This window comes from Carassius auratus, chromosome 21 (assembly GCF_003368295.1).
Source record: "Carassius auratus strain Wakin chromosome 21, ASM336829v1, whole genome shotgun sequence".
NCBI lineage: Eukaryota > Metazoa > Chordata > Actinopteri > Cypriniformes > Cyprinidae > Carassius > Carassius auratus.
Window position 1 is genome coordinate 14459380 of NC_039263.1, and position 27204 is coordinate 14486583.

The following is a 27204-nucleotide window of genomic DNA, read 5'->3' on the forward strand; positions in this document are numbered from 1 at the left end:
TTTTTTTTAGTTTGAATTATAACAAATCATTTGAATTTTAAATTTGACTTAAATGTAATTTCTCAGTACTTTCCAACCCTGTTCAACTCGGGAGACCACTGCTATCCGCACTTTTCATTTGTATTTAGTCCAGCATCTCTGTTTATCAGTGTCATCCTACTGTATCAGACTTACAGCGACAGCAGTTTAATGATGTCATCTGTATTCTGTCTCCGAGCCTTGAATCTTGGCAGGATCATGGTATTAGGGATGCATTGAAACACACTGTGCACCAGCCTTGCGGTGGAGGTTTAGGGAGTGGATTTTAAAGGGCTTCCAAATGTGCTTTGAAGTGCTGCTGCAGTTGAATGCAAATTTTACGCTAGTCTAGCTAGAATAAAAAAAAAGTGTGCCCCTTATGTAAGATGTGATGTGTCTGTAATATCAATGGAAAGCTTTAAGCAGTCAAGATTTCTTCATGTGACCCTTATATAATCAAATGTGTTAATATTCTTGTGCCTCTACTAAATATATTTAAATTATGTTCTATTTTCTCTTTTGAACACTTTGACTTTTGACTTTTTTGGTACAGTTCCAGTTGGTTGCAGATCTCTTCCACGATGGTAAAGATGCTGGTCCTCCCTCCGCCACCAGCAAGACCTCCAAGATCAATGTCCGGGCTGCCAAACCAGCTCCAAAAGGCCACAACCGAGAGCACAGGAAGACTGTGGGAACCCAGGTGAGAATTGGTGGCCAGTTTTAGATCCAGATTTATGCTGGACAGCGGTTTCACTGACGTATTAATATTAGGTGCATAACATAATTATAAAATGCAAACCTATTCCTATTCACAGTTCAGGAACTCTCTACATCTTCTGATGGAAACCCTGAATGCTACCACCCCTCATTATGTGCGCTGCATTAAACCCAATGATTTTAAGGAATCCTTTGTGTAAGTTTGGTCTTATCAATTCATTAGTACTTATCTAGTTTATCTTGCATATAAATAGGTATACAGCAAATTAATTTAATCTGCCAGAGAACATTAGAGTCATGCTGGTACAGAGACATTTGATCGACCTCAATTGCACTGTAAGTTTCCTCCAACAATCAGACATCAAATCTCCTCTAAGAATTAGCAAATACGGTTCTGTAAAATAGAATTAAACCAAAGTACTTGCTGATTTAACACTTTTGTTAATTCTTTTTCCATGAAATGTTTGAGGCGAGTGAAATCCTGATGTAATATTGACTGCCCTGTTCCAAAATACTGTAGAAAAAGAAATGTTTCTGTCTTATATAGTATTTGTCAGCTTTTTAATGTTACACCATATTCTTCTTTAGTCAGTCATATTTATTTTGTAAAATTCACATTTCTAAGAAAGGACAGAGTATCTTGTTTTGCTCTGTTTGTGTCCTCTGCAAATTCAGAGCACAAAAGCCCCTTCACAGATGCTAAATTGAGAGGGTTTTGTCGGTCACATGCTCTTAAGGTTGTGAACACACAGTCACAGAGGTCTGAGTCAGATATCCTCCTGTCCCTGAGCGGACTGCAGTCTCCTAATGCCTCTCTCTCGGGAGATGTGCTCTATGCTCAAAAGAAAGATCCGGTAGGTCTAGGTAACACCCCAAATCTCTTGTGGTGTGACATGCTCACTTTTTGTAGCCAGGTGTTGCTTTTTTAGAATCTTCTTATGTTGGTTTTCACAAAGATTCCTCACTTTTCGATTGCTCTCTTGCTTTCTGTAGGTTCGATTCTAGAAGAGCTGTTCAGCAACTGCGAGCATGTGGAGTTCTGGAGACCATCCGCATCAGTGCGGCCGGCTATCCATCCAGGTAACGGATCTACAGATTCCTTAAAAGGGCTTCAGGGCAGGGTACACATGGAACTCTTATGCTTTTTTTTTTAAACAAGCACTTCATATACATGTGCATAACCTCATGCTATTACTAATCGTTGGAAATTATAGAACTATGGAAATCAAAGCACAAATAAAGTTTATTTTGGATGCTTTTGCCTCATCACATCTGATGTCATTTCTTAGGTGGACCTATCCAGATTTCTTCAGCAGATATCGGGTGCTCATGACAAAGAAAGACATGACCATTGGGGATAAGAAGCAGGTTTGTAAGAACCTGCTGGAGACATTGGTAAAGGTAAGAATACCATGGCTAGAAATGACTCAAATGTAAGTTGCATGGATAGTGTTCACTCTCATCCTGGTGTCGTGGTGATACAATGTTTGTCTGGACATTTACCCCAGCAGTTTTGAAGTACTTTTTACTTTTATTTATTACCATGCTATTGTGCCATCTATTACCATGTTATTAATTAAGAAAATTGATAAGCTCAAAATGTATTCCTATCCTAGAAATTGAAATGTTTTGTAAATATTTCTAACATTTCTAACATATATTCTGATTGAAGGTTTGGGGTCTGTAAGATATATATATATATATATATATATATATATATATATATATATATATATATATATATATATATATATATATATATATGTATATGTATATGTATATGTATATACATAATAAAAAAAAAAAAACCTGAATAATTTATTACAAACAAGTGACTCGTGATATAAAGCAATTCGAGTTTAAAAAATCGCCGAAAGAAATAAGCCTATTGCTGTTTTTCGTTTGAAATGTGTAGAATGACAGGTGCCACATACCATTTCTTGTTTTTTTTATATATTTTTTTTTGGAGTATACAAGTGTAATATATTTTTACAATTTACAATTTTACATCATGAAATGTAACATGATTTTATCATCGTAATTTTGACTTAATTCCTGAAATATTATGACGCTTATATATATATATATATAATTTTTTTTTTTTTTTTGAGAAGGATAAACTGATCAAAAATGCTCAACTCACTGTCTTGCGCTGACTGCTTTGTAGGCTATTTAAAAAACAAAAAAACATAAAATTCTGAATTAAATTAGTAAAGAATCAAAGTGAAATATGACCACTTTGCCATTAAAAACCAAAACTAAACTATTATAATGGCTGCAACCGCAGCTGTGAAATGAGGACAGCGACACAGGCAGAGAAATCTGATTAGCCCCGGGCCTGGCCTTTTAAGGCTCTATATTAGTTCCCACGTTTCAGTTAAAAGCTCCCCCTGGGTTTGGCGGGCCCTTATAAGTACTACCTATTTTTTTGATAGGAGGTAGCAAACTCTGACAGGGTAGCAGTGATGGACAGAACCCCCGCCGGGGCGTGAAGTGCAGTCTGAGTACAGGCCAGCAGGGGTAGGGAAACAGTGCCAGAGGGTTGCGCCAATTACTGTAGAACTGTGGACATGCTCTTTTTTTTTTTTTTTTTTTAAACATATGAAATAGTTTTATTGTAATAAATACAGACGTTAAAATTTATGTTCACATTAGTGCCGTCATTCACGCTGTTCACAATATGTTTTAGCGTGTAATGTGTTTTAATTAATGTCTGAATTAATCTGTTCTAATCTTAATTAATCTGTAAACTAAAAAAAAAATGCTATTAATGTTCATGCTTATTTTAAAAATGGAAATGTCCTAGGCTCCTACAGCTTTGTGAGCAGTTGATAATCGACGGACTGTTAATAATGTTAATAAGTGTCGTCATTCGGTTATGTTATATAAATATGTTTCAGCAATCATAAAACCATCAATTGGCTTCGGTTAGGATAGACTATTCTACAATGAATGAAACAGTTTGTTATACAGATTGAAAGTCTGAACAGTCTCTCTCCCTCTCTCTCTTTTTATGTTTTTTTGTTTTATGCCTGCGTGAGTGCATGGGTGTATGCACGGGAGGGGTGTTCGATTATCGATTATTACTGTTGCAATTTTCATAGTCATGAAAATAAAGAAAACCCTTTGAATGAGAAGGTGTGTCCAAACTTTTGGTCTGTACTGTATATTAGTTTAGTTTAGTGCAGAAAAATAGCGATTTATTGCAGCAAGCGGAAAAGTCTGCCTTTCTCTCATTTTAAGAACTTGCTGCTCATAACACCACAAAAACAGTAAACTTGTTCAAATAAATCACGCAACATATATATTATCAAATATCAAAAGCACATTTCCTACCAGTTGTGTGTAAAGTTTTATTAATTAATAGCATTTTGGACACATGAGCAATGTAAAGAGGTTACATATTTGCCTTCTACAACATAAAAAATGATTTGTAATGTTGATATTTGTCATGAATAAACCTGTTAATTGTGACTCTTAACTTCATTTCTCCTTCAGGACCCAGATAAGTTCCAGTTTGGAAAGACGAAGATTTTCTTCAGGGCAGGTCAGGTGGCCTATCTGGAGAAGCTCCGAGCTGATAAGTTCCGCTTCGCCTGCATTAATATCCAGAAGACCGTGCGAGGATGGCTCCAGAGAATTCGGTACCGCAAGATCCGCAAATCTGCTATGACTCTGCAGAGATACGGCCGGGGTTACTTGGCACGCAGGTGAATGTTTGAGGAGACGGCTCTTAGTTTGAACTTCACTGGCATGTTTTTCGCTCTACTTACAGCCCTTGTTCTCTCATTCCCTCTCAGATATGCAGAGATGCTTCGCCTGACCCGAGCAGCACTTATTTGTCAGAAGCAGTACCGGATGGTACGAGTTCGACGGGAGTTTCTGAGGACCCGTCGGGCTGTGATCACCATTCAAGCCTTCACCCGGGGCATGTTCATACGCAGGTTATATCAGGAGGTACTGTACAGCCCTTTATCTTTTGTTTCACACTCTATTAATGTTTCTTTAAAGCACAGTTTTAAGCTGCATTTTCTGTCTTTTCAGTTCCTGCTCCATCACAAAGCCATGATCATACAGAAGACTGTCCGTGGTTGGCTCGTGAGAAAGAAGTATCTCCGTGCCCGATATGCTGCCATCGTCATCCAGTGTTTCTACCGCCGTGTACGTGCCAAGCGCCAACTCAAACAGCTCAAGATAGAGGCACGTTCGGCCGAACACTTTAAAAACCTCAGTGTCGGAATGGAGAACAAGATCGTGCAGCTCCAGAAGAAGATGGATAACAAGGTACAGGAGCATAATAGGATGCATGAATGATTACAGAGTGACAAAAATGGAAGTGGCATGGTGTTGACTAGTTATCTTCTTTCATTACAGTCGAAAGAGTATAAAACTCAGAACGAGCAGCTGGTTGTTACAAACTCTACTCTGGAATCAGAGGTCACTAAGCTCCAGAAAGAAGTGGAGACTCTTCGCAGTCAGCAGACTCCTGGCACGAAGGTGACATCACTGCAGGAAGAGCTTGAGAAGTTGAGGGCGGAGCTCCAGGAAGCCCACGCCCAGAGGAAGCAGATAGAGGAGGAGTTCAGCAACGAGAAACAAGGACTCCAACAGGTGAGAAAGGATGCTTGGAGAACTAGAAGTTGATATTTGTTGATGTTCTTCGTCTCAATATTTCTGTGTCATTTAAAATGTCTGAGGCTAAATAGGAAAAACAGGTCAATGCATTTAGCTTTTCAGTTTGCAATCTCACAGGGCAGCTGTTACATAACTAATGTCTGTCATGCACAAGCAAATTTAATAATGCATGGGAATTGTTTAAAAGGTTTGACCAACTCACAAAAGGTCTTTTGAAATGGAATAATCACTAGTAGTACTAGTATGCTTTAAATGTGATCATCTCCCATAAGTTAAAAATGTGATCAATTTAAAATATAATAATATATGTGTGTGTGTGTGTGTGTGTGTGTGTGTGTGTGTATATATATATATATATATATATATATATATATATATATATATATATATATATATATATATATATATATATATATAATATGCACAAAAAGGGATATTTCAAATAATAAGATGGTTTGAAATAATTGTACATTTTATTTTAATTCAGCTTTTCACTCAAATTTCTATGCGGATAATATAATTTAGATTTGTGTAAAAACTTTTAATATTAAATTAGAGAAATGCAAAAAAAATAAAATAATAATAATTAAAATGTCAAACTTGTTGACCCCACTGTATATAATCTAACCTGGCTTGCTTCCAGTTAAACTTGCTTGTTTGTCTGATGGTCTGAGATGAAAGGGTGGTGTGACTTCTCCTTCCTTTTGCAGAGGGTGGAGGAGCTGGAGAAAGAGAACACGCTTTTGAAGAAGGAGAAAGAAGAGATGAACCGCAGAATCCAGACCTCCAATCAGGGTGAGTTTCATGCTTCAGAGTCACACGCACACGCAGAGCATCTGGAGGAAGGAGTGTGAGGAGCGAAAGGATGTGTGGCTTGCCTGGAGGGCTGGGCTGGTTTTGTTTGACGCACAAGAGGGTCTGTGTGCAAAAGTGGGACGAGAGAGAGACTCAAACTGCATTGGATTTCAGTAGAGGAATGTGATACTGCTGCTTTACCTACACAACTAAAAACTGACCATTGTATCAAGCCGGTTCACATGGGAGAATGCTATTTGAAACCCCAGGTTCGGTCTCAATAAGCTTTCTGTTTGTTAAATGTCGCTTATTTTCCTCAGTGCTGTTCAGCTGTCGAGGCTGTTTAAGTTGTTCAAAACACTATTTAACCCTTTCGAGTCGATTAACGCATATATGCGTTTTGAGTCATTTTCACCTGATAACCCCGAAAAGAACTTAAATTACACTCTCAGTTTTATTCGTACAGATAAGAGCAATACATCAATCGAATCTGTAAAGGGTCTAGTTTTTTTTGGATTCAGACATAATAACAAAAAACCTTTGTGCACTTATAAAATAAAGATAACAAACAAGGTGCGCTGTCTACAGTCTTTGTCTCCGCTGATCGTCATGTACAAACATTTCATTAAAATGAACTGTAACTCCGTGAATACTCAACGAAGAGACATGAGAGAGATATCTATAGAAAGCCTGGAATGTCTACTTTTAAACTAAACAAGTGCTGCTGAAAACAAATATTCTGAAATAAAGTAATCCATATGAAAACAACGCAATGTCTGTTTTTCATATCTCCGCTCATTATATCTAATGTGACCACGCCCCCGCGCTGAACGCGCTATTCAGATTCAAACTGAAGCGCGCGGCTTGAATACGCCCACACAGAAGAAAAGGCATTGAGACTGTTCTTCAAGTTTTTATTTTATTTTACTGTTTGCTTCGCGATGAGAGGAATAAGACATAATTCACCCCAAAAAGATGTGATGTGGTTGAGGATTTGAGAAATGGATTTCCTCAGAAAAAAGAATGAAGCACTTTATTCAGCAGAGATCATAAACATGAGTAAGTCTCTTTTTATTTATTTGTACTAGTTTTCACATAACGTGTAAACATTTTACTAGTTAGACTTTTTCCAAATACTTTTTCCAAACTATAATTCCTGACTAAATGTATAATCAAGTGAAACATTATGAAGTTTCAATAACAATATACAATACTATACCATTCAAAAGCTTGATGTAAATAATATAAATGTGACAAATAGAGATAACTCTAACAAATGTAAAAACAATGCAGTTCTTTCGATTTATTCCCCCTAAAAAAACCTGAAAAATATTATCAGCTCTTTTCAACATTAATAATAATAATAATAATAATAATGATGATGATGATGATAATAAATGGGGTTTATTTGGTAGAAAATAAGATTGTTAAAAGGATTTATGAAGGATTGTGTGACTAGAGAAAGGATGCCAAAAAATTTGAAAGTCAGCTTTGATTGTTCCTAATAAACTGTTTACCTGCTTCCCCAAGTGGATATTAAATTATGTTGTGGGATAATTAAATATATTCTTAATAAACTACAAACATAAAATTATATACTTTTATTTTGTTCTCACATTCTTTCTTGTAAGTCCTCCCTCAGAGTGGCACAGTTGAATGAGAGGCTCATTATGCAGCTCATTATGCAGCCCTTTGTCTTCTCAGGTGTAAATCACAATGATATCCATGATAGTTGACGCCTACTCGCATATGACTTTTACCAACAAAAAGTGTTTTAGAAAATTTAAATCAATATATTGTTTTCTGTGAGTGAGTAAACAAGATGATTTTCACATCATTCAGAAAGAAAAATTCTAGGCTACAAGCTCCAGTTCTCAACTTTTCCGGCAACCAATTTTATGTATGTGTTTTATTGCCTTATTCAAGTGATTTAACATTTTTAGTTTTTCACTAACCATGCATAACATTTTTTTTCTCAAAAATACAATCATGTACATGCATGCATTTCACATATTATTATAGCCCAGTTTGTGCTGATTACAGTGATATTAGACTTTACCCATTTAGATATTTATAAGAAACTGAAAAAAGCACAAATGTCAGGGCATGACAAAACTTCTCAAGGCCCCAAAAATACCCTTAGACTCCAGAGGGTTAAAGGACTGTTATGAATGCAGTGATTGTTTTGGTGACTTTCTTCAACAGTGTCTTGAGTAGGAAACTAATTTTCACCTCAGAAGTTTAATTTCTGGTCTTTTATTTCGGCCAATCGAAAGATTTCGTCATTTCACAAATGTTGACGTGACTGTCATTCCAAATGACTTCCTTTTCATTTGCTGAACACAAAAAAAAAAAAAAAAAAACATGAAATACCCTTTTGTTTTGTCATTTATATAACAGTTATAACAAAAAGAAACAAGGTATGGTATTTCTGGTATGTCTTTATGGAGCTTCACTCGTTTGATTGCTTCAAATAAAAGGGTCAAAGTAAACGATGTCACAGGTTAATTATACCAATATATCTTGGTATGATAATTATCTCTTAATTATAGATGGCTGCTTTATCAAACTACTATCAGGCCATACATCTGACAGCTCTTTCAGAAAGGATGTGATTTATAGGCTTTCACACTGTGCATACAACTTTGAGTACAGATGAGTTTGCTTTAGGTTAGTGGTGATGATTTTTGGATTATAATATGCATTTTGAATGTAGAGGATGTGCTCATTTTATTTCTGTTGAGATTACGGAATCGGGAACATTTTGTAACCTTCACATAGATGCTCAAAGGTCTTCCATCAGAGTAATAAACATCTTTTATTGATGGATAAAATGTCAATCAAGCCGAAGATCAATAAAAGATTGATAAAAGTGTTATCATCACTATTACATTGCATAATATTCAAGAGGACACGGTAACAGTGTGAATGTAAAATAAACTGGGATCTCGCAACTAAAATGGATCAAAAGACGTTTTAGTTTTTCATACCCTTAGATGCTGAAAAAAACAAATACAAGTTTTTCACACACGTGATACAGAAATATTCCGCTTGTGAAAGTTGATACAGGTGAATGGGAGCTGCATGTTGTCTGGCTCATTGCTTTATTCCTGTGAGTGAATGCCTTTGTTTTGTCTCTCATTTCTAGGAGGTGATGTGTCTCAGAAAGAGATCCGTCTGCAGGTTGAACTGGACGAGGAGAGGCAACGGTATCAGAATCTGCTGAAAGAATTCTCCAGACTGGAGCAGAGATACGAAAATCTGCAGGAGGACATGTCCTCCATGAAGGTAAGGCTTTGACAGGGGAGTCTGAACTTCTGGAATTACTGTTGTAATTTTTACTGTTGTCTGTAACATCTTTATGGTTGTAGTTCCAGCCTGGCCACCGGAGGAACCCCTCTAACCAGAGCAGTCTGGGCTCGGACTCTAACTACCCCTCCATCAATATGTCAGAGGTGGGAGACACTGATGACACCATCCAGCAGGTGGAGGTAAAGCCATTTCACTGAATCTGCTCATATACACCAGCAGACTGTAAAGACACTTCAGGATGAGCATCAGTTTGCTTTGTCTTCCTGCAGGAGATGGGCATAGAGAAGGCTGCCATGGACCTCAGTGTGTTCATGAAGTTACAGAAGCGTGTGCGAGAGCTGGAGCAGGAGCGAAAGAGACTGCAGACCAGTCTAGAGGAAGTAGAGGAACTGAGCAAACAGAAGGCATGTGTATTTGTCATGTCTTTCCTGCTTTCAGACCCTTCTCACAGTTGCAAGAAAACAATTTAAAAAAATTTTTTTTATTTTTTTTTAAACAAAAAAACTGTTTTAAACAAAACTTAACTTTTTTTTTTAATAGAACAATATTAAAAATTACAAAACTTTTAAAATAAAAAAAAATAGAGTAATCATTGTTTTTTTTACTTTGATATTTTATGACATTTAAACTAAAGTCTGTTGGCTTTGACTGGAAATATGTCAACAAAGGAAAGATAGCTGACCGTTTTATCATCTGACAGGGTTTTTGAGGTAGTGAATGTATGCGTTAATAAAAATAATCAAGATTTGCTGATTGTTATGTGTTGATCATGACAGTTTTAGCAAGAGAACTTAACCTGGGTGACTGCTAAATGTTTCCCACTTTTTGGCCGTGGGTTACAACATAGCCGGCCGGTCATAAACACCGGTTATCTTTTCTGATGTTCCCTCATCTGAACTTGCAACAGCATGGTCCTCTGCTTTATCAGTCAGCTTGTGTTTACTTTTTTTTTTATTTCTTTATTTATTCTTTTATCTTATAGGGAAATGAGCCCAAGAGCTCCACGTCAGAGGATGATATAAACGCAGACCTGGCCTACAACAGTCTGAAGGTAAGAGTGTTCAGCTCCGTGCGATGATCATGCCGCTCTGCCTCCGGTCAAATGTCTGTCTTGGTGCTCATTGATTTGTTCTGCACTTGGGCCGCTCTGCTGCTGCTGTTGCTCGCTCTGCCTGTTAAACTGTGGGTGAGTGGAACGATGCAGACATTTAAGACCAGGGCATTTTAAGAGGTTTGAATTATGGCAGGAAGGCACGTGGATGATGTTTTGCTTTTATTTATTTTTTAAATCTATTTGCATAAACTCTCAAATTCTTTTATTTTGTTAATTAACACTTTAACTTTCAGACTAACTTTGAAAAGTGCCTTTGCCATAGACACTGAATTTGACAAAAGAAAACACAGCTGTGTGGAATAGACAGAAGGTTTAATAGGATGCATTGTCTTTAAGATCCGGTTGATTTTCTTAATAGATCTCAGTCAAAACACACAGAGGCAGAGGGGAGGAAAGTGATACAATTTTTGTTTTATTCAACCTTCTGTTTTATTTTGTCTGGCTAGAAATAATATAAGCATATAAAGCTGTATATAATTACTATATAATACTGTATATGTATGTACAACACTTTTGGACTAGTCTTAATATTGATTTCTTAAGAAGAAATCAAATTTATTCCTTTGTGTCCTAAAGCTTTTTTGTCCGATCTAAGTTTGACTATCGTGATTGTGATCTTCATTGGACACCTCACAAGCCCTTAACACTTTAATATCAGCAGTCAGTTTTCAGTTCAATCAGTCATTTATCTGAGCACGAGGGCATGTTGAATCCCCAACAGCAGGCTTGGTTTACCGGCTTTAAAGGTTTGACTCTGACCAGAGAGCAAAGTACAAGAATGAAGTCACCAGATCCCAAAGTTGATCTGAAAGCTGTGCAGCTGAATAAGGAGCTCAAGGCAGTAGAATTACATAACTGGCTTGTTTGTTTTCTTAAAGCACCCCAGCTTTGCGTGGTGAGCTTATATTATAATTGCTGATGGTTCCTGTTCTGCAGCACTCAAACGCTTTGTGTGTCTGATCAAAGCTTTAGCTACGGGCGTTAGATTCACTTGGATAAATTTACTGCAGTCAGCATTGCTTGATTTTTTTTTTTGTTGAGTCCCCCTCTGTTTCAAAGATTCTTTCTCTCACAACTTTTTGCCTCCAGTCACTTTTGATAGCTTTTAATAACAAATAAATCCTTTAAGTGGTACCAAATGCAGGCCATTTATCTTCTTCAGACAATATTCATATAATTTGTTCTGTTTGCAGCGGCAAGAGCTGGAGACTGAGAACAAGAAGTTGAAGAATGACCTGAACGAGTTGAGGAAAGCGGTGGCCGACAAGGCCTCCGACAACAACTCATCCAATGAGCTTCAAGAGGGCTACAACCTGCTGCTGAATCAGCTCAAAGCGGCCAATGAGGAGCTGGATGTGCGAAAGGAGGAGGTCCTTATGCTTAAGACCCAAATCGTGAACTCCACAAGGCAGTCAGAGAACATAAACCACATTGTGAGTCTAAAAACATCACCACCCCTCATTTTATACATTTGACATTTGTAGACATCTGATCCATTTTTTTTTACCAAATGAAGCTATTGTAGTATGTCATTATCATATCAGACTTCCTAAGCATCCCACCAGGCTTCAGGGTCCCTTGAATGGAAAACTTCTTTAGCTTCTATAAAAGCAATCAGGCATGAGACATCGCATTGGATAAGATTATATATAATGGGTTTGGATGGAGCTCAGAGTTATTTAAGTTCAAGGAAAGTTCATTATAATAGTAATGTCGAACATATATTCATGCTACCTTTTGATATATATTTGTTTCATTCAAACAGGATTCCAATGATGAATCAGAATGGACCAACAACAAGAAGCCCGTGGACTCGGAGGACACTGTTGATGCGCCTGATTTAAAGAAGTATGGCAGTCCAATAGACTTAATGAAAGGCTTTTAAAGTGACACCAGTTCTCCTCCACATACTCATTCGTCTATTTTAATGAAGATTGAATCTAATGGTATTGACCGTTCATCTAAGTCCAGAGCAGCTCTTCATGCTCCGTCTGCTTTCATTTACAGCTGTATAACTCTGTTTTCTTACCCACATTACTGGAGAGCCAATCACTTCTCATGAATTAGCATAGAGCTGCCTCAAACAAGCACTTACAGTCTCAAAGCTAACATTTTAAAAGTTATCTGCAATATTTCTGTCAAATTTATAGATCACCACTGGCTCATGGCAGGTTGGAGACAATTTAGCGGCCATAAATATGTTTTTGGCTATGAAACATTATTTTGCATTCATACTAGTTGTATTGAAACGGAGATGTTTCATATTACATTTATATTCTGTTGCACTACAGCATTATGTCTACTGCTCTAAAACAAAAGTTAGAGGTAACCAATTAAAGGAACAGTTTTAGTTTTCTTGTTAAATCTGAACTTTCATGCTGTCCAATATCCATCCAGGCTGCTCTGAATTCATGACACTTTCTCTCCGTCACATTTTTCAAGTGGTCTTTTGAAACAGAGAGTGACAGATGTTAGATGAGGTGCCCATTACCTGTTAAAAATAATACATTCTCGTACACTGTGGTCTAAGGACCTGGCACTTTAAACACCGTCTGATTTCTCATGCATGCATTTTTCCCTCCTTTCTCTATTTCTCATTTCCTGTGAGTGCCACATCTTGTGCAGGCAGCCCACCTAAAAATAAATAAATAATTATATCCCAGAGAAATAACCAAAGTTCTAGCAGCTACATGACCTCTTTACTAGAAGATAATATGGGTGAAATAGAGATGGGGAATTCAGATGTGCCCAAAAAAAGACTAAACTACCCTGCCATACCTTGCTTTGCTACACTAACTGGCCCTGTCATCTTCTCATTCTTCTCTTTTGCTTTCTCTCTTGTCTTTCTGCTGCTGCTCCTCTGTCTCTTTGGCTCTCTGTTATTCGGATGCCAGTAAAGCTCAAGACTGGGGTTATTTGAATGAAGATGGAGAGCTTGGCCTGGCCTACCAGGGGCTAAAGCAAGTTGCCAGGTTGTGCTTTCAATTTCTTGGATTTCACTCCTGGATTTTGAGGCTTCTGTTTCTGTCAGTGTCTTTTCAACCAGTAAAGGCATATTTTAGGCATATATTGAGTTTTTTTGTCAGTTTTGAGAAGTGTTTTGAGGGCTAACCAAAGTGTATACACAGTTTACACCCACTCATACCATATTGTGGCATGTTTGTGTTCAGGCTGCTGGAGGCCCAGCTGCAGACACAGTCTCGACAGCACAAGGATGAGCTAGAGGCTCTCCACACGCAAATCGAACTGCTGAAGGACAATCTGGAGAAGAAACAGGAAATGCTGGACCACTTCTCCACACTTTCTCCTGAAGCTCTGGTGGAGTTCAGCGTGCAGCAGGAGATCACGCGCCTCACTAACGAAAACCTGGTGAGACCTAGACTTGTGCCGGTATTCAGTAATATTACGGTGATGAATATGCACGATATTGTTATCGTGGGCACTTATAAATACCGCAAATAATTATATATAAAAAAATATTCAGAAATTGGAATGCATTTTAAGAAACCAATTCAATCAACTGGTCAAAATGCACAATGCCGCTGCATGCTGCTTGAAAGACACGTGTGTGCTCTGATGTAAACAAGCACGCCTGAGAAGCACATGGAGGAATGCGTGAGAGATGCGTTGAATGAAAGCACATTCATTCTCTGACAGTAGATGGCGCTAAACTGCAGAGAATGCAGTCCTTAACCTGGAAACCCCATATATAAACCAGCTGCACTACTTTCTTAAACATATTTAAATAAATTTTAAATAGCCATTCAGATTTGCTATGATGTTCATCTTACCTATTGGTCTTTATAGTTCTTTTGCACTTTAATTTGTGCAAAACTTTTGACTTTATGTATATTTCTGAATTGCTTTATTTTATTTAAATGTTCAGTTATTTTTTATTAGAAAAACGTTATTTAACCTATTATACTATATTTTGAGCACTTTTTTTTGTGAAGACAGTGGCATAATACAGTGAAATAATATGTGCTTTAGCCATATAAATACAGTTGTAATGTACGTGGGTAAAATTTACCAGCTGGCGGTTTTAGGTATACTGCGACCTCTGGAGGCTCTAGTGTTAAGCATGAATCTCTGAATTTAGTTAGATTTATGGTAAAACAAATAAACAGTTTGTCGTCGCGATAAGAAATATAAAACAAGACAAGACACAATCAACATCTGGTTTTAAGTATATTTCGACTGGGAAACAACACGATTGTTTTCCAGTGAGCCCTCAAACGTAGCCAACGGTTCATATCCAACACACAATATTGACATTCTCACTCAAGATGATGGTGATTTATTGTTCTCCAGGATCTGAAGGAACTTGTTGAGAAGCTGGAGAAGAATGAGAAGAAGTTGAAGAAGCAGTTGAGGATCTATATGAAGAAAGTGCAGGAGCTGGAAGGTTAAACATCTGTCTTTTACCTGTGGGTTTACCATTGTCTTGTACTTATTGCCATTTGCTGATGTGCTGTTATTCTTTGTACAGTGTCTCAGGCCACAAAGAGCAGACCAGAGCTGACCCGTCAGGTCACCGTCCAAAGGAAAGAAAAGGACTTTGAAGGCATGCTGGAGTACTACAAAGAAGATGAGCCCTTGCTGGTCAAGTCTTTAATTACAGGTGTGTGTATTTACATGCAGGCTTGTTTTAATGCAGATGTCCTGTAACTATGTTAAATACACAGGTCTTGTTTTTAGACATGAAGCCCAATGCGGTGTCAGCCACGGTCCCCTGCCTCCCTGCTTACATCCTCTTCATGTGTATCCGTCATGCCGACTACATCAACGACGATCAGAAAGTCCATTCTCTCCTTACCTCAAACATCAATGCCATCAAAAAGGTCCTGAAGGTATGTATACTGCATGTAATCACATGACACACTCCCAGAATTCATACCAGCTACACTTCTATTCCAAAGTTTGTTTGTTTTTTAAAGAAATTAATTCTTTTATTCAGCAAAAATGCATTCAGTTGATCAAAAGTTTCAATAAAGGCTATTTTTTATGTTAAACAATTGATCTGTTAAACATAAATGAAGACGTTTATAACATTCTAGTTTAGCATGACTGCTTTTAACATTCTATTCATCAAATAATCCTGAAAAATATGTTTCAAAGTTGTCACGTAAACATTAAGCAACACAACCATCTTTCAACACTTATAAAAATTTTATTTTTTTTCTTGAGCACCAGTATATTAGAATGATTTCTGAAGGGTCATGTGACACTGAAGACTGGAGTAATGATGCTGAAAATTCAACTTTGGCATCACAGGAATAAATTCTGTTTTAGAATATATTGAAAACGATTTTTTAAAATCTGATAATATTTTTAGTTTTATTGTATTTATGATTTAATAAACCCAGCCTAACTGAACAAGAGACTTTTAAAAAGCTTAACTCCAAAAACATGAAAACAGTAATGTATAAACCCACAATGATTTCATCATCCCTCTTTTTTTTTAATCATCTTCTCTCCAGAGAAACAACGATGACTTTGAGATGACCTCCTTCTGGCTGGCCAACGCCAGTCGACTTCTGCACTGTCTGAAGCAGTACAGCGGGGACGAGGTGAGATTTTGATTTCATCCAGTGATGATTTCATGAAAAGTGTGGTTTTAAGCCTCAGATGACCCCTTCTAGATCACTGGTATGATTTGGCTGTTGCTTCCTGTCATAGGCCTTCATGACACAGAACACTGCCAAGCAGAACGAGCATTGCCTGAAGAACTTTGACCTGGCCGAGTATCGGCAGGTTCTGAGTGACCTCTCCATCCAGATCTATCAGCAGCTCGTCAGAGTAGCAGAGGGCATGATGCAACCCATGATCGGTGGGTACAGAGCGACGCCAGACCACCACAACCACTAAAAATGAAGTCCTAATAGTCCATAACGTTTATTTGTGTTTGATTTTGTCAGTTTCTGCCATGCTTGAGAGCGAGAGCATCCCCAGTCTGGCCGGAGTGAAGCCCATGGGCTACAGGAACCGCTCCTCTAGTTTGGACTGTGAGAGCGGCGGTCCAGTGGGCTACACGCTCCAGGCCCTGATCAAGCAGCTGGGACAGTTTTACACCACCATGGCGGACCACGGCCTGGACCCTGAGATCATTCAGCAGGTGTTTCGCCAGCTCTTCTACTCCATCAATGCAGTGACCCTCAACAACCTGCTGCTGCGCAAGGATGTGTGCTCTTGGAGTACAGGCATGCAGCTCAGGTACACGTTTGATGCTCTCAGGCAAACCCTTGGCCTTGTTAAATCTTCAGGACTTCAGATTAACGTAACGTCCGTCTCATTACTGTCACTTCAGGTACAACATCAGTCAGCTGGAGGAATGGCTGAGAGGAAAGAATCTGCACCAGAGTGGAGCCGTAGCCACCATGGAGCCTGTGATCCAGGCCGCACAGCTGCTGCAGGTGAAGAAGAAGACCTCCCAAGATGCTGAGGCCATTTGCTCGCTCTGTAGCGCCCTCAGCTTACAGCAGGTAGACATTTAACATTCATATTTTTTCTTTATGCGTTGTTTTGTTTTGTGTTTCATTGACTTAAACATGCTATTCTAATTCACTTCAGATTGTGAAGATCCTCAACTTGTACACACCACTCAATGAGTTCGAGGAACGAGTCACTGTGTCTTTCATTAGAGACATTCAGGTAAGCACACTATGGACACACACTTGCTAGGGTGTACCAACATTTCTAAATCAATAAAACACTTCAACAATTTTGAAATCATAAATATGCTAGTAAACAAACTCCTGCCTAAAAAGTTTAGTCAGTGTATATAATATAAAGGAATTTCTTTTATATAACAGATAGATTATAGATTCATATTATACACCATTGTTTAAAAGTTTGTGCTTGGTAAGGTTTATGTTTTGTCCAGGAGATCTGTTCATATTAGTGTACAAGGCTGCACTCATTTGAACAGATATACAGTGAAAACGGTAAATATTATTAGCTGTAAAAAAAAGCATTCAGCATTTATTTAGAATAGCAATATGTTGTAACATAATAAATGTCTTAGGTGTAATTTTTGATTAATGCATTTATTCATTGCTAAATAAAAACAAATAAAGAAATGTAAGTGCAGTTTTCTTTGTATCATTAAACAAATGATAAATTGACTCATTTTAAATTAATTTTTGTATAGATAGCTGCACACTTTCAAGTTCACTTTACACTACAAAATCTGAAGTGGATATAAACATCTGTCTTAGAAGGGCTTTTCAAACAAGAAGTGTATGAGATCATTCAACATATACAAATTTTTTTCCACATACACATGAAATCATTTAAAAGCTGGTATAAGTTAGTGTTGTCTTGTTACTGAAAGCTCTGTATTTTCTGCAGTGTTTGATGGCTTCTCAATGAGCACGTCCAATAAATACCCTCATTTCTCCTTTCACAGAATCGCCTCCAAGATCGAATAGAAAACAACCAACTGCTGGTAGACACTAAATACACCTTCCCTGTGCTCTTCCCTTACACTCCATCAGCGCTCAGTCTGGAGACCGTACACATCCCTGCCTCCCTCAGCCTGGACTTCCTCACACGGGTCTGACATCTCAAACTCCCGCAGCGGCCCATCGCAGATCTGCTAACCCACATACTAACAACACCACATGAGTGGGATTTACAGTATCGACATTTAACAAGACGGACAACCTCCCTGAGCGACTAACTGGTGTTGAGATGCTTTCGATAAGGGGGGAAATAAGTCTAAATGATGCAGGTGTAAATACACTGTCTTTCCTTTTATAACACTTAACCAGTTCTTTCTGGGCAAGCGAGGCTATTGAAATATGAAGTTTAAACACTATATTTGGATTGGGATGTGTTCGTCTTTGACTAGTTTTTATGATTAAACAAGTGTAATCTATATTACTATAAAGCAAGAGGGTTTTGGGCTACTGACATGAAACACTAATGCGAGATGTATGTGTCCGTATTCATGTATCTGTATTAGTGTGCACTGATTTCTTTGTGTTCGTAATGGAAAAGTGTCTTTTATTTCCCTTGCTTGTGCTGGAGCACAGTCTCATCTCAGAAACATGGGCTTCCACTGAAGCAATTCCACAATCTCGCTTTTTTTTTCTAGGTGAACTTTTAAAATCGTCTGCCAAGATTCATTCCCACAACCTCTAGCAAAAAGAAGCAGGAGATCTCTGCATTGCAGTGGCTGTTGCCAGTGGATCGGACTCTCCGAACAGGGGCTTTCTAAGCTTTTTTTCTTCCCGTTTGTTGATGAAAGTGCTGTAGAAATGTGGGACCTTGAATCATAGGGCCAGCAAATGTGGCAGATCGTGAAAGTGACCATGATAAGTCAAAGTACGTGGAGCAGAGGGAACGAGGATGATGAGAGGAGCTTGAGCTGGGATATTTAATATTGTGTTGAAATAAATAATCCTGTGATTGTTGGTTGGTGGAATCTAGAATGTGCTGGAAGGCATGTGCAAGTATGATGAAGAAATGCATCTAAAGAGATTTAAGACATTCTCAAAACTACCAGGTTACTGTTTCATGAAAGCAGTTATCACAATTTACTTTATACTTTACACAGCTCTGTAAATGATTATGTATAATTAAATAGCAATAACTATGCATGGTTTCCAAAATTTTATACAATCTCTTGCAGTTTTCCCCTTATTTTGTATGTTGCCAACAGAATGGGCTGTTCAGCAAGAATAGTGCATCGTGTCAATTCAGGATACTGTATTTTGTTCAAAGAGGTTATTCACGTTTTAGCTTTAGGTTTCAAAGTTTATACAAAGCTGTCAAAATCACTCTCTGGATACAACTTTCTGGATTGAAAAAGTTCTTTAAACGCCAATAAAGTATAAACTGTCTATTTTTTATAGTTGTATTGTTATTTTGTAAATATAGAGTATATTTGACTATAAGGAGTTTTTTATGTTCTAAGTAAAGGTTGTATTTATTTATTTTTACTGCCCTCTAGCGACCATATTTGAAGTTGAGTCAGAGCTCTGAAAAATTGCATGCCTTTATCTAAATGATTGCTAATTTTAGCCCCTGGTGCATCAGAGTTAGAAATCGTGCAGTTTATTCGTAAAAACAGATAACTACAATTTCTTTTTTTTCAATTTTCAGAAATCATGTTTTTTTATGATGTTATGTTTTTATTGTGTTCGTTTGTATTTTTTTTTTTTTACCCTAATCAAAATAACCCAACTGCAGTTTGATTGAGATTAATTGGAATGCACAATAAAATAATAAAATACGGAGTTATCTGTTTTTGCAGACGAACTCTTCATATCATTTGCCCCCCTTTTTTTTTTACTGTAACACTCAAAGTACGTGCGTTCTATTTGTGGCTTGAAACTCACACATTTGAAAGCAGATCACACCAGTTTATTCGGACTTTATGTTCCAAAATATCAAGCTCATTTATTTAATTTTAACTTTGATAAAACAAGCACATTAACACATCCTTTAGATCACCAGTTAATGATACTAAATGAAGTCTTGTGAATAAAGTTCACAGCTAAAAGATGTTGTTAGTTACGAGCAGCAGGGTCTGCAAGCGTTTTATTACTTTTATAAGACGCTTTCTAAATTAATTATAATTTTAACTTAATTGACTATTATTATACATTCATTTCATAGTTATACATGTATAGTTACACATGTATTTCACTGTTTGTATCACTGCTTGTCTTTTGTTCGCTTTCCTGACAGACTGTCATTAGTCATCAGTCTGGGGATTTTTCAGTGACCACAATCTTTCTGAAGGTTGACGGTCAAAAAAAGAATGAATCACTGAATCATTCTCTAAGATGATTTATTAAGGAATTAAACGCCACAAATACATGTTTCTCCTTAAAATATATATTCGCTATTATGTGAATTTAACATACCCAGTGCATACTATTAGAAGCTGACTGTCAGAAAAAGTGTCAAGATTGGGAATCAAAAAGCTTTTGAAGTATTTGAGTGAATCATTGAATCATTCTCTCAACTGATTCATTCAGAAATCATGTTTTGCTCTTTTAGCGCTCTTTTCGTTGACGTGGCAAAAACACAACTTAACTAGCAAAACTATGTATAAAATTTAAGTTATTCAATATTAATGTCTCATTTATTGGACTGATGTGTAAAATATAATTAATTTAATTAATTTTAGATCAGCTAAAACGCTGCACGAACTGCCTCAAGTAAATGTCAGAATATGTGTGAATTTCACATTAAAAGATGTTAATGTCAGAACAAGTGTCAAGATTATGAATTTAAAAGGAAGTCATTATTTTGTCCCTGTTGACCACATTTGAATATGATTCAGATCAATTCAAATCTTTCAATCTGTTTATCTTTTTTTTAAATCACTTTCGATGCTTTCAACTTCCTCGCTGGGGTCTTGTGAATGTGGCTGTGCACTTTTTCCCAGACATATGAGCCCTGTGGTAACGGTCGTAGGATGGCAAGACATGCCAGTTTGATCATTTGCCTTGTCTGCTCAACCTGTTTGTGGTAAACTTTTTCACAGGAAGTCATCGCATTTTGGCAATGCAGGCGCTTAAAGATATTTCAAATGCAATCATAAAATGAGATTTGATAGAGTTAATGCAACATTTTAATATTGTTTTTCTATCTCTGTAAAAAACTGTTTATCTCAGCAGTTATTTTAAGGTCAGTCTATCATTCAGAGGAAGTCTATCCACAAACCATGATGCGACTGAGTTTTCATTACTCCCTATCTGCTTTTTTTCTGTTTTGTTCAAGCTTTCACTTTTCTTTAGAAGTAAAATTAATTTGGTGGATACATATGCCCTACCATAACTAACAGACTAAACATCTTAAACACAATAAGCCAAAAGACAATAAAACCCCTTAGATCTTTGAAACAGAAAAATCTTCTGTAATCAATAAAACTTGAGTTTTGCGCCTCCATAAAGTGACTTTCTCCCACAGAAAGCAGCTCGTCTCCTCCCTCTGCACCACCTGCTTGCATTTCAGGGGTTTTTATAGGAGCTCAAAGATCCCGACCTCAACCAAGATAAAGGAGAAGAGTGCAGAGGCATTAAGAAAAAAGCACCCTATGGTATAGGAGCCTCGAGCATAGGGTACATTCAACTACTGTATGCAGCGAAACCACCGATGCTGTTGTTGAGAGATGTTTTTGTGTGATAGGGGCCTACAGCGATAGAGTGTGGTTTCGGAGGGGAGGGGGAAGAGGCTCTTACAATGCAACTCAAAGTGCTTGTCGCACCTTTTTGCACCACGTTACTCTTCTCCAATGGTGCCCTTTAGCCACGTGGTTACTTACCAACCTCTCTGGTTATTGGCACCGACCGGAGGAAAAGATGTCTCACTGTTTCTGCGGAAAACACAAATGACTGCGCTAAAAAAACGTATCTGTGCTTTCTCCCCTTTCTTGTTCTCACATGATCATTGCTGAGCTACAGCATGTTAACCACAGTGTAGTCGCCCACGGACGCATTCGAGAGTACTTACACTAGCAACCCTGAAACCTCCTCCTCACACTGATGCTGCACCATCCCACACTGTAGGCCTAAAAATCTCATCACAACGTGGGACCTTTCAGTCTTTGTACACATTTTTGTCATATAACTTATAATTTGGTGGTATATACTGTATACTGTATATTCCCATTTATATATATAATTATTGCCTTGTAGAAATGTTCTTTTACACACATGCATATATTTTGTATCTAATTATTGAGATAGAAATGATAATTTGTTTTGATGTTATCATTTTTTTTTTTCTTTTTCTTTTTGCTGTTTCATAAAGGTTTGTGTTTAATCATTTTTCTACTGTTTACATTTTTAAACAGGGTTTTTATTTTTTAAAGATGGGATTCCTTTACCATATTACACATTAGCATTGAAATAAACCGGTTCCAAATGACCTTTGTCCTCGTTAGAGGAGATCTGAAACACCACACGGATTACCAGAGAAATCACATGTTTTCTGCCGGTTTCAAGACATCTAGATTTGTTTTAGGGTTGCCACACCACATCCATTTATGTGGTTACTCAATGGGTCAAAATCCAAATTATCAACTATGATCAGTTGTAAGACCTTTCTCTGCTTCTTGCCAGTGTCTGCCAGACAGAAACACTTGTAGAGTCATACCGTAAGATCTCATTTTGCTTATGGTTAAACTTTTGACTTTGGAAACTCCTTGAATCAAATCTTTTTCTTTTTTGTATTTAAGTATCATATGTATCATAACCAAAGGTCAATGCCTTCTGTAGGAAATATGCAGCTGTGCTGAGAAACCACAGTCTTTCTATAACACAATTACGCTAATATAGACAACACTAGGAAAGGACTAAATGTTGTTGTGTATCTGCAAGACTTTTAATTGAAATCAGTCATTTAGATCAAGCAAGTTTCAGTAGCCTTCAAATGTTCCTGATAATTTTAAACGGGATTAATTTAAATGGCATTTAACATCAAACATTTATTTAATTTTGCATTAGACAATAATCCTGTTTTGTCTGTGACTTGAACACTTTGTTTACAGGACAGATAACAGCTTAGATTGACGATGTGCTGGCCTCATTTTTTACATAAACTCATTTGCTGGAGGCGACAGGAAGTGGGTTGTAATAGGTTACCACTTGTTTTTGTTTTTTAGATTGAAGGTACATGCTGAGAGAGGACTTTTTCATTTCATATTTACCTGCACTTTTTGCGAGTAGTCTGTAAACAATGCCTGAAAATCGAAAAGAGAAAGAAACATGGCAAAACATGTTACTGGAATTATTTAAAATATTATCAATAATAATGATTTTTATAACTTTCATACATTAAACCCAATCAACTTTAACCTCTAATATCTGCTAGTAGGATAAATAAATATTACAGTGTTTTGTTGTCGTTATATTCTTTTATTCTTATTCTTTTATTTTGTAAGATGAGGAAGTGAGCATGTCTCCTTTTTTCAGGCACGAGTTTCATTCCATCTAACAAAATGTTTGCAATTTTTTGTTTCAGTCAAACACGTCTGTCTGCTTTGGTCTCTCTTGGTTTGACCTAAATAAAGTGCTGACTGTTCTCTTTTAAGATGCTAAACTATTACAGTTGCGTATGGTAATGAGTGGTGGTCCTCAACTGGTGGGTGGTAATCCAAAAATGTGTCGCGGGTTTGTTCAAATCCGGTTACAGACAGCAGCAAGAAAACTGATTGATTGATTAATTTGTTGTTGACGTCAAAGACCACATTGAATCAAATTACAGTATTTTGTCGTGAATCTATCATCTCACTTTCTAAACCAAGGGAGGATACATTTTTAATATTTCATATTTGATTGTAAGGACTAATTTTGTTTCTTTTGTATTCTAAACAGTTTTGATTCTCTGTTGGGTTACCACTTGTCCAATGTAAAAGCATGGGTCCTGCTGAAGTTGACAGTTTTACTGTCAAAGTTACTTGACACATGTACTTTTTTTTATCTATTAACCATCACTTTCGACCAACTGCCACACGTGCATGGGTTACAATGCACTTGCAGTATATGCACTTTTTCTTAAAAATCTTTGTTCATCCGGAGAAGTCAGAAAGTCAGACATCTGTAATGCCATGCCAGTGAGTAGCCTAAATGATAAGGGAAATTGATTATTGGTCATTTTTGGTGATTTAACACTCCGGTATAGGCCACCACATAATGTACCCAGTCACTACTGTGATACTGATTCTGCAACAGAAACTACTCAAAGGATAGACTTATTCTGTATATTATATCCTTGTGTATTTTCTATAGTGAGCAATTAATGTACATTATGAGAATACGTTGCATTGCATGTGTACTGTGCAGTTTGAGGATTTTTGTCTTTCCTGTCACAACATAACCACATCCAAGACTTTCACTTTCATACTCAAGTGTATGCTGTAGTGACAATAATGTCAGTTGAATTGAATTAATTATTTGATTTATTTGAGGCCTACGTTCAACTAGTTTAGTAAAAGTCACAATTGGTATTGGATTATAATGTTCAGCTAAATAAAAGTATCCTCAAGATAAAAACAAGTGCCACCAACAACATATATCAATATATCATCTAATACACTTAAAAGTGTATCCCATCTGACGGCAAGCCACATGATTGTGATTGCCATATTTTGAATTCTTCATAATTACATGAGAATTGTGATGGTGTGTGTCAGCCGGGCTTGCCAACTTGGTTGGAGTAAGTATTTTATGATGGGTGAATATATGAGACACATAGGCTACTAGTATTATCTTTAATTTGTAACAGCACAACCTAATCAGACCCTACAATGCAGGAAAATTGCTTTTTTGTTGTTGTCCTCATTTAACATTATCTGGAACAAACAAAAATTCTCCTAGAAGACTCTATTATATGATATTATGGGATTTGCCTAGGTGTTTGATCTATCAAGCAGATAAATACTGCTCCTGAGAGATTAACTAGGTGCAACAGAGTGAAAAAGTATGTTAAATTATTGCATAAATGGGGACAGTGCCATCTATGTGCTGTGTGGTGTGATTTAGCGTGTGGAGTAGGGACCGCCCACAGCAGAGTTAATGAAGCATTGCTGTGGGTAAGAGAATTACCATTTATAAGTGTCCTAAACAAACAAGTAGTTGCTTTATTGTGACTGTATCTTTCAATGAATATGTTGGAACTCTGTTAAGCCTTGTTTGGCTTTGAGTGTGTTGCTCAATATTGAGTTATAACGTGTTTAGAGACCTGATTGTAATCAATTTGTGTGTTGCCTTGTGTTTCATGCAGAAATGGTTTATTCTTTCTGAATCAGTGAAACCATATTTACACACACCGTCACCATTGTGCGGAAAGCAAACCGCCCAGGCAAGACGTCACATGATGCCACTGTGTTGCTTTGGGTCGTGTCTTCAAGCAAGTTGATTGAGATCACTGTGCTGCTGCATTAGGACTGGAAGCGTGTTTCGTCAGTTGAACTGTTCGTCATCATTCCACAGCCTTTGGTGATTGAGGGACTCATTGACTTTATCCTTTTTCACTCTGTTGGACTTTTCTCTTTCTGCTCTTTGATACTGAGTTAATGCCTGTTCTTATTATAGCGTATTTCATTGCTTAAGAATAGTAACATCAATAGATACTTACCTGGTCAATGTACTCCTGTTCCAGTGGGTATAGGCAGAGGGGTTTTAGGTTTCCCAATTCCCTTTCCGATGGATAGCCCCGACACTTGCAATAGCAATAGTAGACCTGTTTTTACAAGAGGGGTGTGTTTTGTACGAGAGTATGATACAGCAGACATGCAGTCAGATGTCAATCCCAGAGTAGCCTCCACATCTACACCCAGCAATGATAGTGTGCCTGATATGTTAGGGCAGATGAGTTCAATTGTCCATCAAATTGGCCAACAATTAGCAGAGAACATTATGTCTCATCTCAGTTCCCATAGCTTTGACACCGACGCACCAAGTAAAAAACACACTGATGATTATAAGAGTGACAGCCCCTTAAGCATGGCTAATTAGTCACAAAATCAAGTGATTCAGCACAGAAAATTCAAAGAGCCACCTTCATTCAGAGGAGATGGTTCAGATACAATTGAAATTGAGGAATGGGAAGATCTGATGAGGACATTTGTTCAAAAAAAGCAACTTGAATGTGGATGAACATGTGGAGGAAATCCTTGTACACCTGCATGGTAAAGCTAAAGATGTAGTCAAATTCTCGATCAGGAACTGTGACTCTGCCACCACTGTCTACCCAAACTCTGTCTACAGCCTGCTGTGCAAACATTTCAGTTGTAGTCATTACTCACATGTTCCTCTTGCTGATTTTTACACTACTTTACCCGAGGACAATGAAAATCCATACGACTACTGGCTTAGACTCAACAGAGCTGCAGATGTTGCTTCTGAATGCTTGCAAGGGCAAGGTAAAACACTTGACAAGCCCAGTGTGGAAATAGTCCACATGTTTATCAGACACTTCCCAAGTAAAGCTTTAACCTTCAGATCCAAACCGATTGACAAATGGTCAGCCCATGAAGTACAGGCTGTGCTTAATGACTATCAATCTGACTTATCGTTCAAATCCACCAGTGCAGTGCATCGCAGCCAAAGTGAAAGAGTTTCAATCAACAAGATTGATGTTAACGCAGTTCCAGTCCCGCTCCCACGTAGTGCGAACAACCAAAAAGTACAGATTTATCTGCCCTTGAAAAGGTCATTGACATGCTTGAAAAAGTTCTGCTAACCAATTCTAACAAACCTCCATCTCATCCTAGATGCCAGCCTAAAACCAGACTTCCTAGGATCGAAGGTCTTACCGTGTTCTATTTGTAATGATGCTGCCCATTCCACCTTGATGCACTGTCGTGAGCACCGACTATGTTTCCAGTGTCAGTCACCAGGTCACTCCAGGCGTTTCTGTCTTAGGTGGAGAAGTCAATCCACTCAGCCCAGTCCGGAAAACTACCAGGTCTGTGCAGAAGAGAGGTTAGCACAGACCAGATTGAAAATCCTCCCATATTTGTGACACAAGATTATGAGTCTATTTTTGAACAGTGTCTCATCTGGGAAAATTGCTGTCTTTCAAGGAATACAATGAGTCCCTAGAGCTGATTCATTATTTTATACTACTGTGTCTGTAGAGCATGGCCCATC

At 37.5% G+C, this 27204-nt stretch overlaps 1 protein-coding gene across 1 annotated transcript in view; it reads left to right on the top strand.

Moving 5' to 3' along the window:
• The window catches only part of myo5b (myosin VB), a 54706-nt gene extending 35262 nt beyond the window's left edge, over positions 1-19444 (top strand). Inside the window, exons 15-39 of the mRNA XM_026196187.1 lie at positions 572-718; positions 834-931; positions 1729-1815; positions 2025-2136; positions 4234-4445; positions 4536-4692; positions 4780-5019; positions 5110-5346; positions 6081-6165; positions 9314-9453; positions 9537-9656; positions 9747-9881; positions 10460-10528; positions 11785-12024; positions 12357-12439; positions 13762-13960; positions 14903-14996; positions 15081-15212; positions 15290-15441; positions 16072-16161; positions 16271-16421; positions 16510-16804; positions 16899-17073; positions 17162-17242; positions 18000-19444. Of these exons, the coding sequence (XP_026051972.1) occupies positions 572-718; positions 834-931; positions 1729-1815; positions 2025-2136; positions 4234-4445; positions 4536-4692; positions 4780-5019; positions 5110-5346; positions 6081-6165; positions 9314-9453; positions 9537-9656; positions 9747-9881; positions 10460-10528; positions 11785-12024; positions 12357-12439; positions 13762-13960; positions 14903-14996; positions 15081-15212; positions 15290-15441; positions 16072-16161; positions 16271-16421; positions 16510-16804; positions 16899-17073; positions 17162-17242; positions 18000-18152 (3684 nt within the window). The 3' untranslated portion in view covers positions 18153-19444. The remainder of the gene's footprint in view (positions 1-571; positions 719-833; positions 932-1728; positions 1816-2024; positions 2137-4233; positions 4446-4535; positions 4693-4779; positions 5020-5109; positions 5347-6080; positions 6166-9313; positions 9454-9536; positions 9657-9746; positions 9882-10459; positions 10529-11784; positions 12025-12356; positions 12440-13761; positions 13961-14902; positions 14997-15080; positions 15213-15289; positions 15442-16071; positions 16162-16270; positions 16422-16509; positions 16805-16898; positions 17074-17161; positions 17243-17999) is intronic.
• The last annotated feature ends 7760 nt before the right edge of the window (positions 19445-27204 follow it).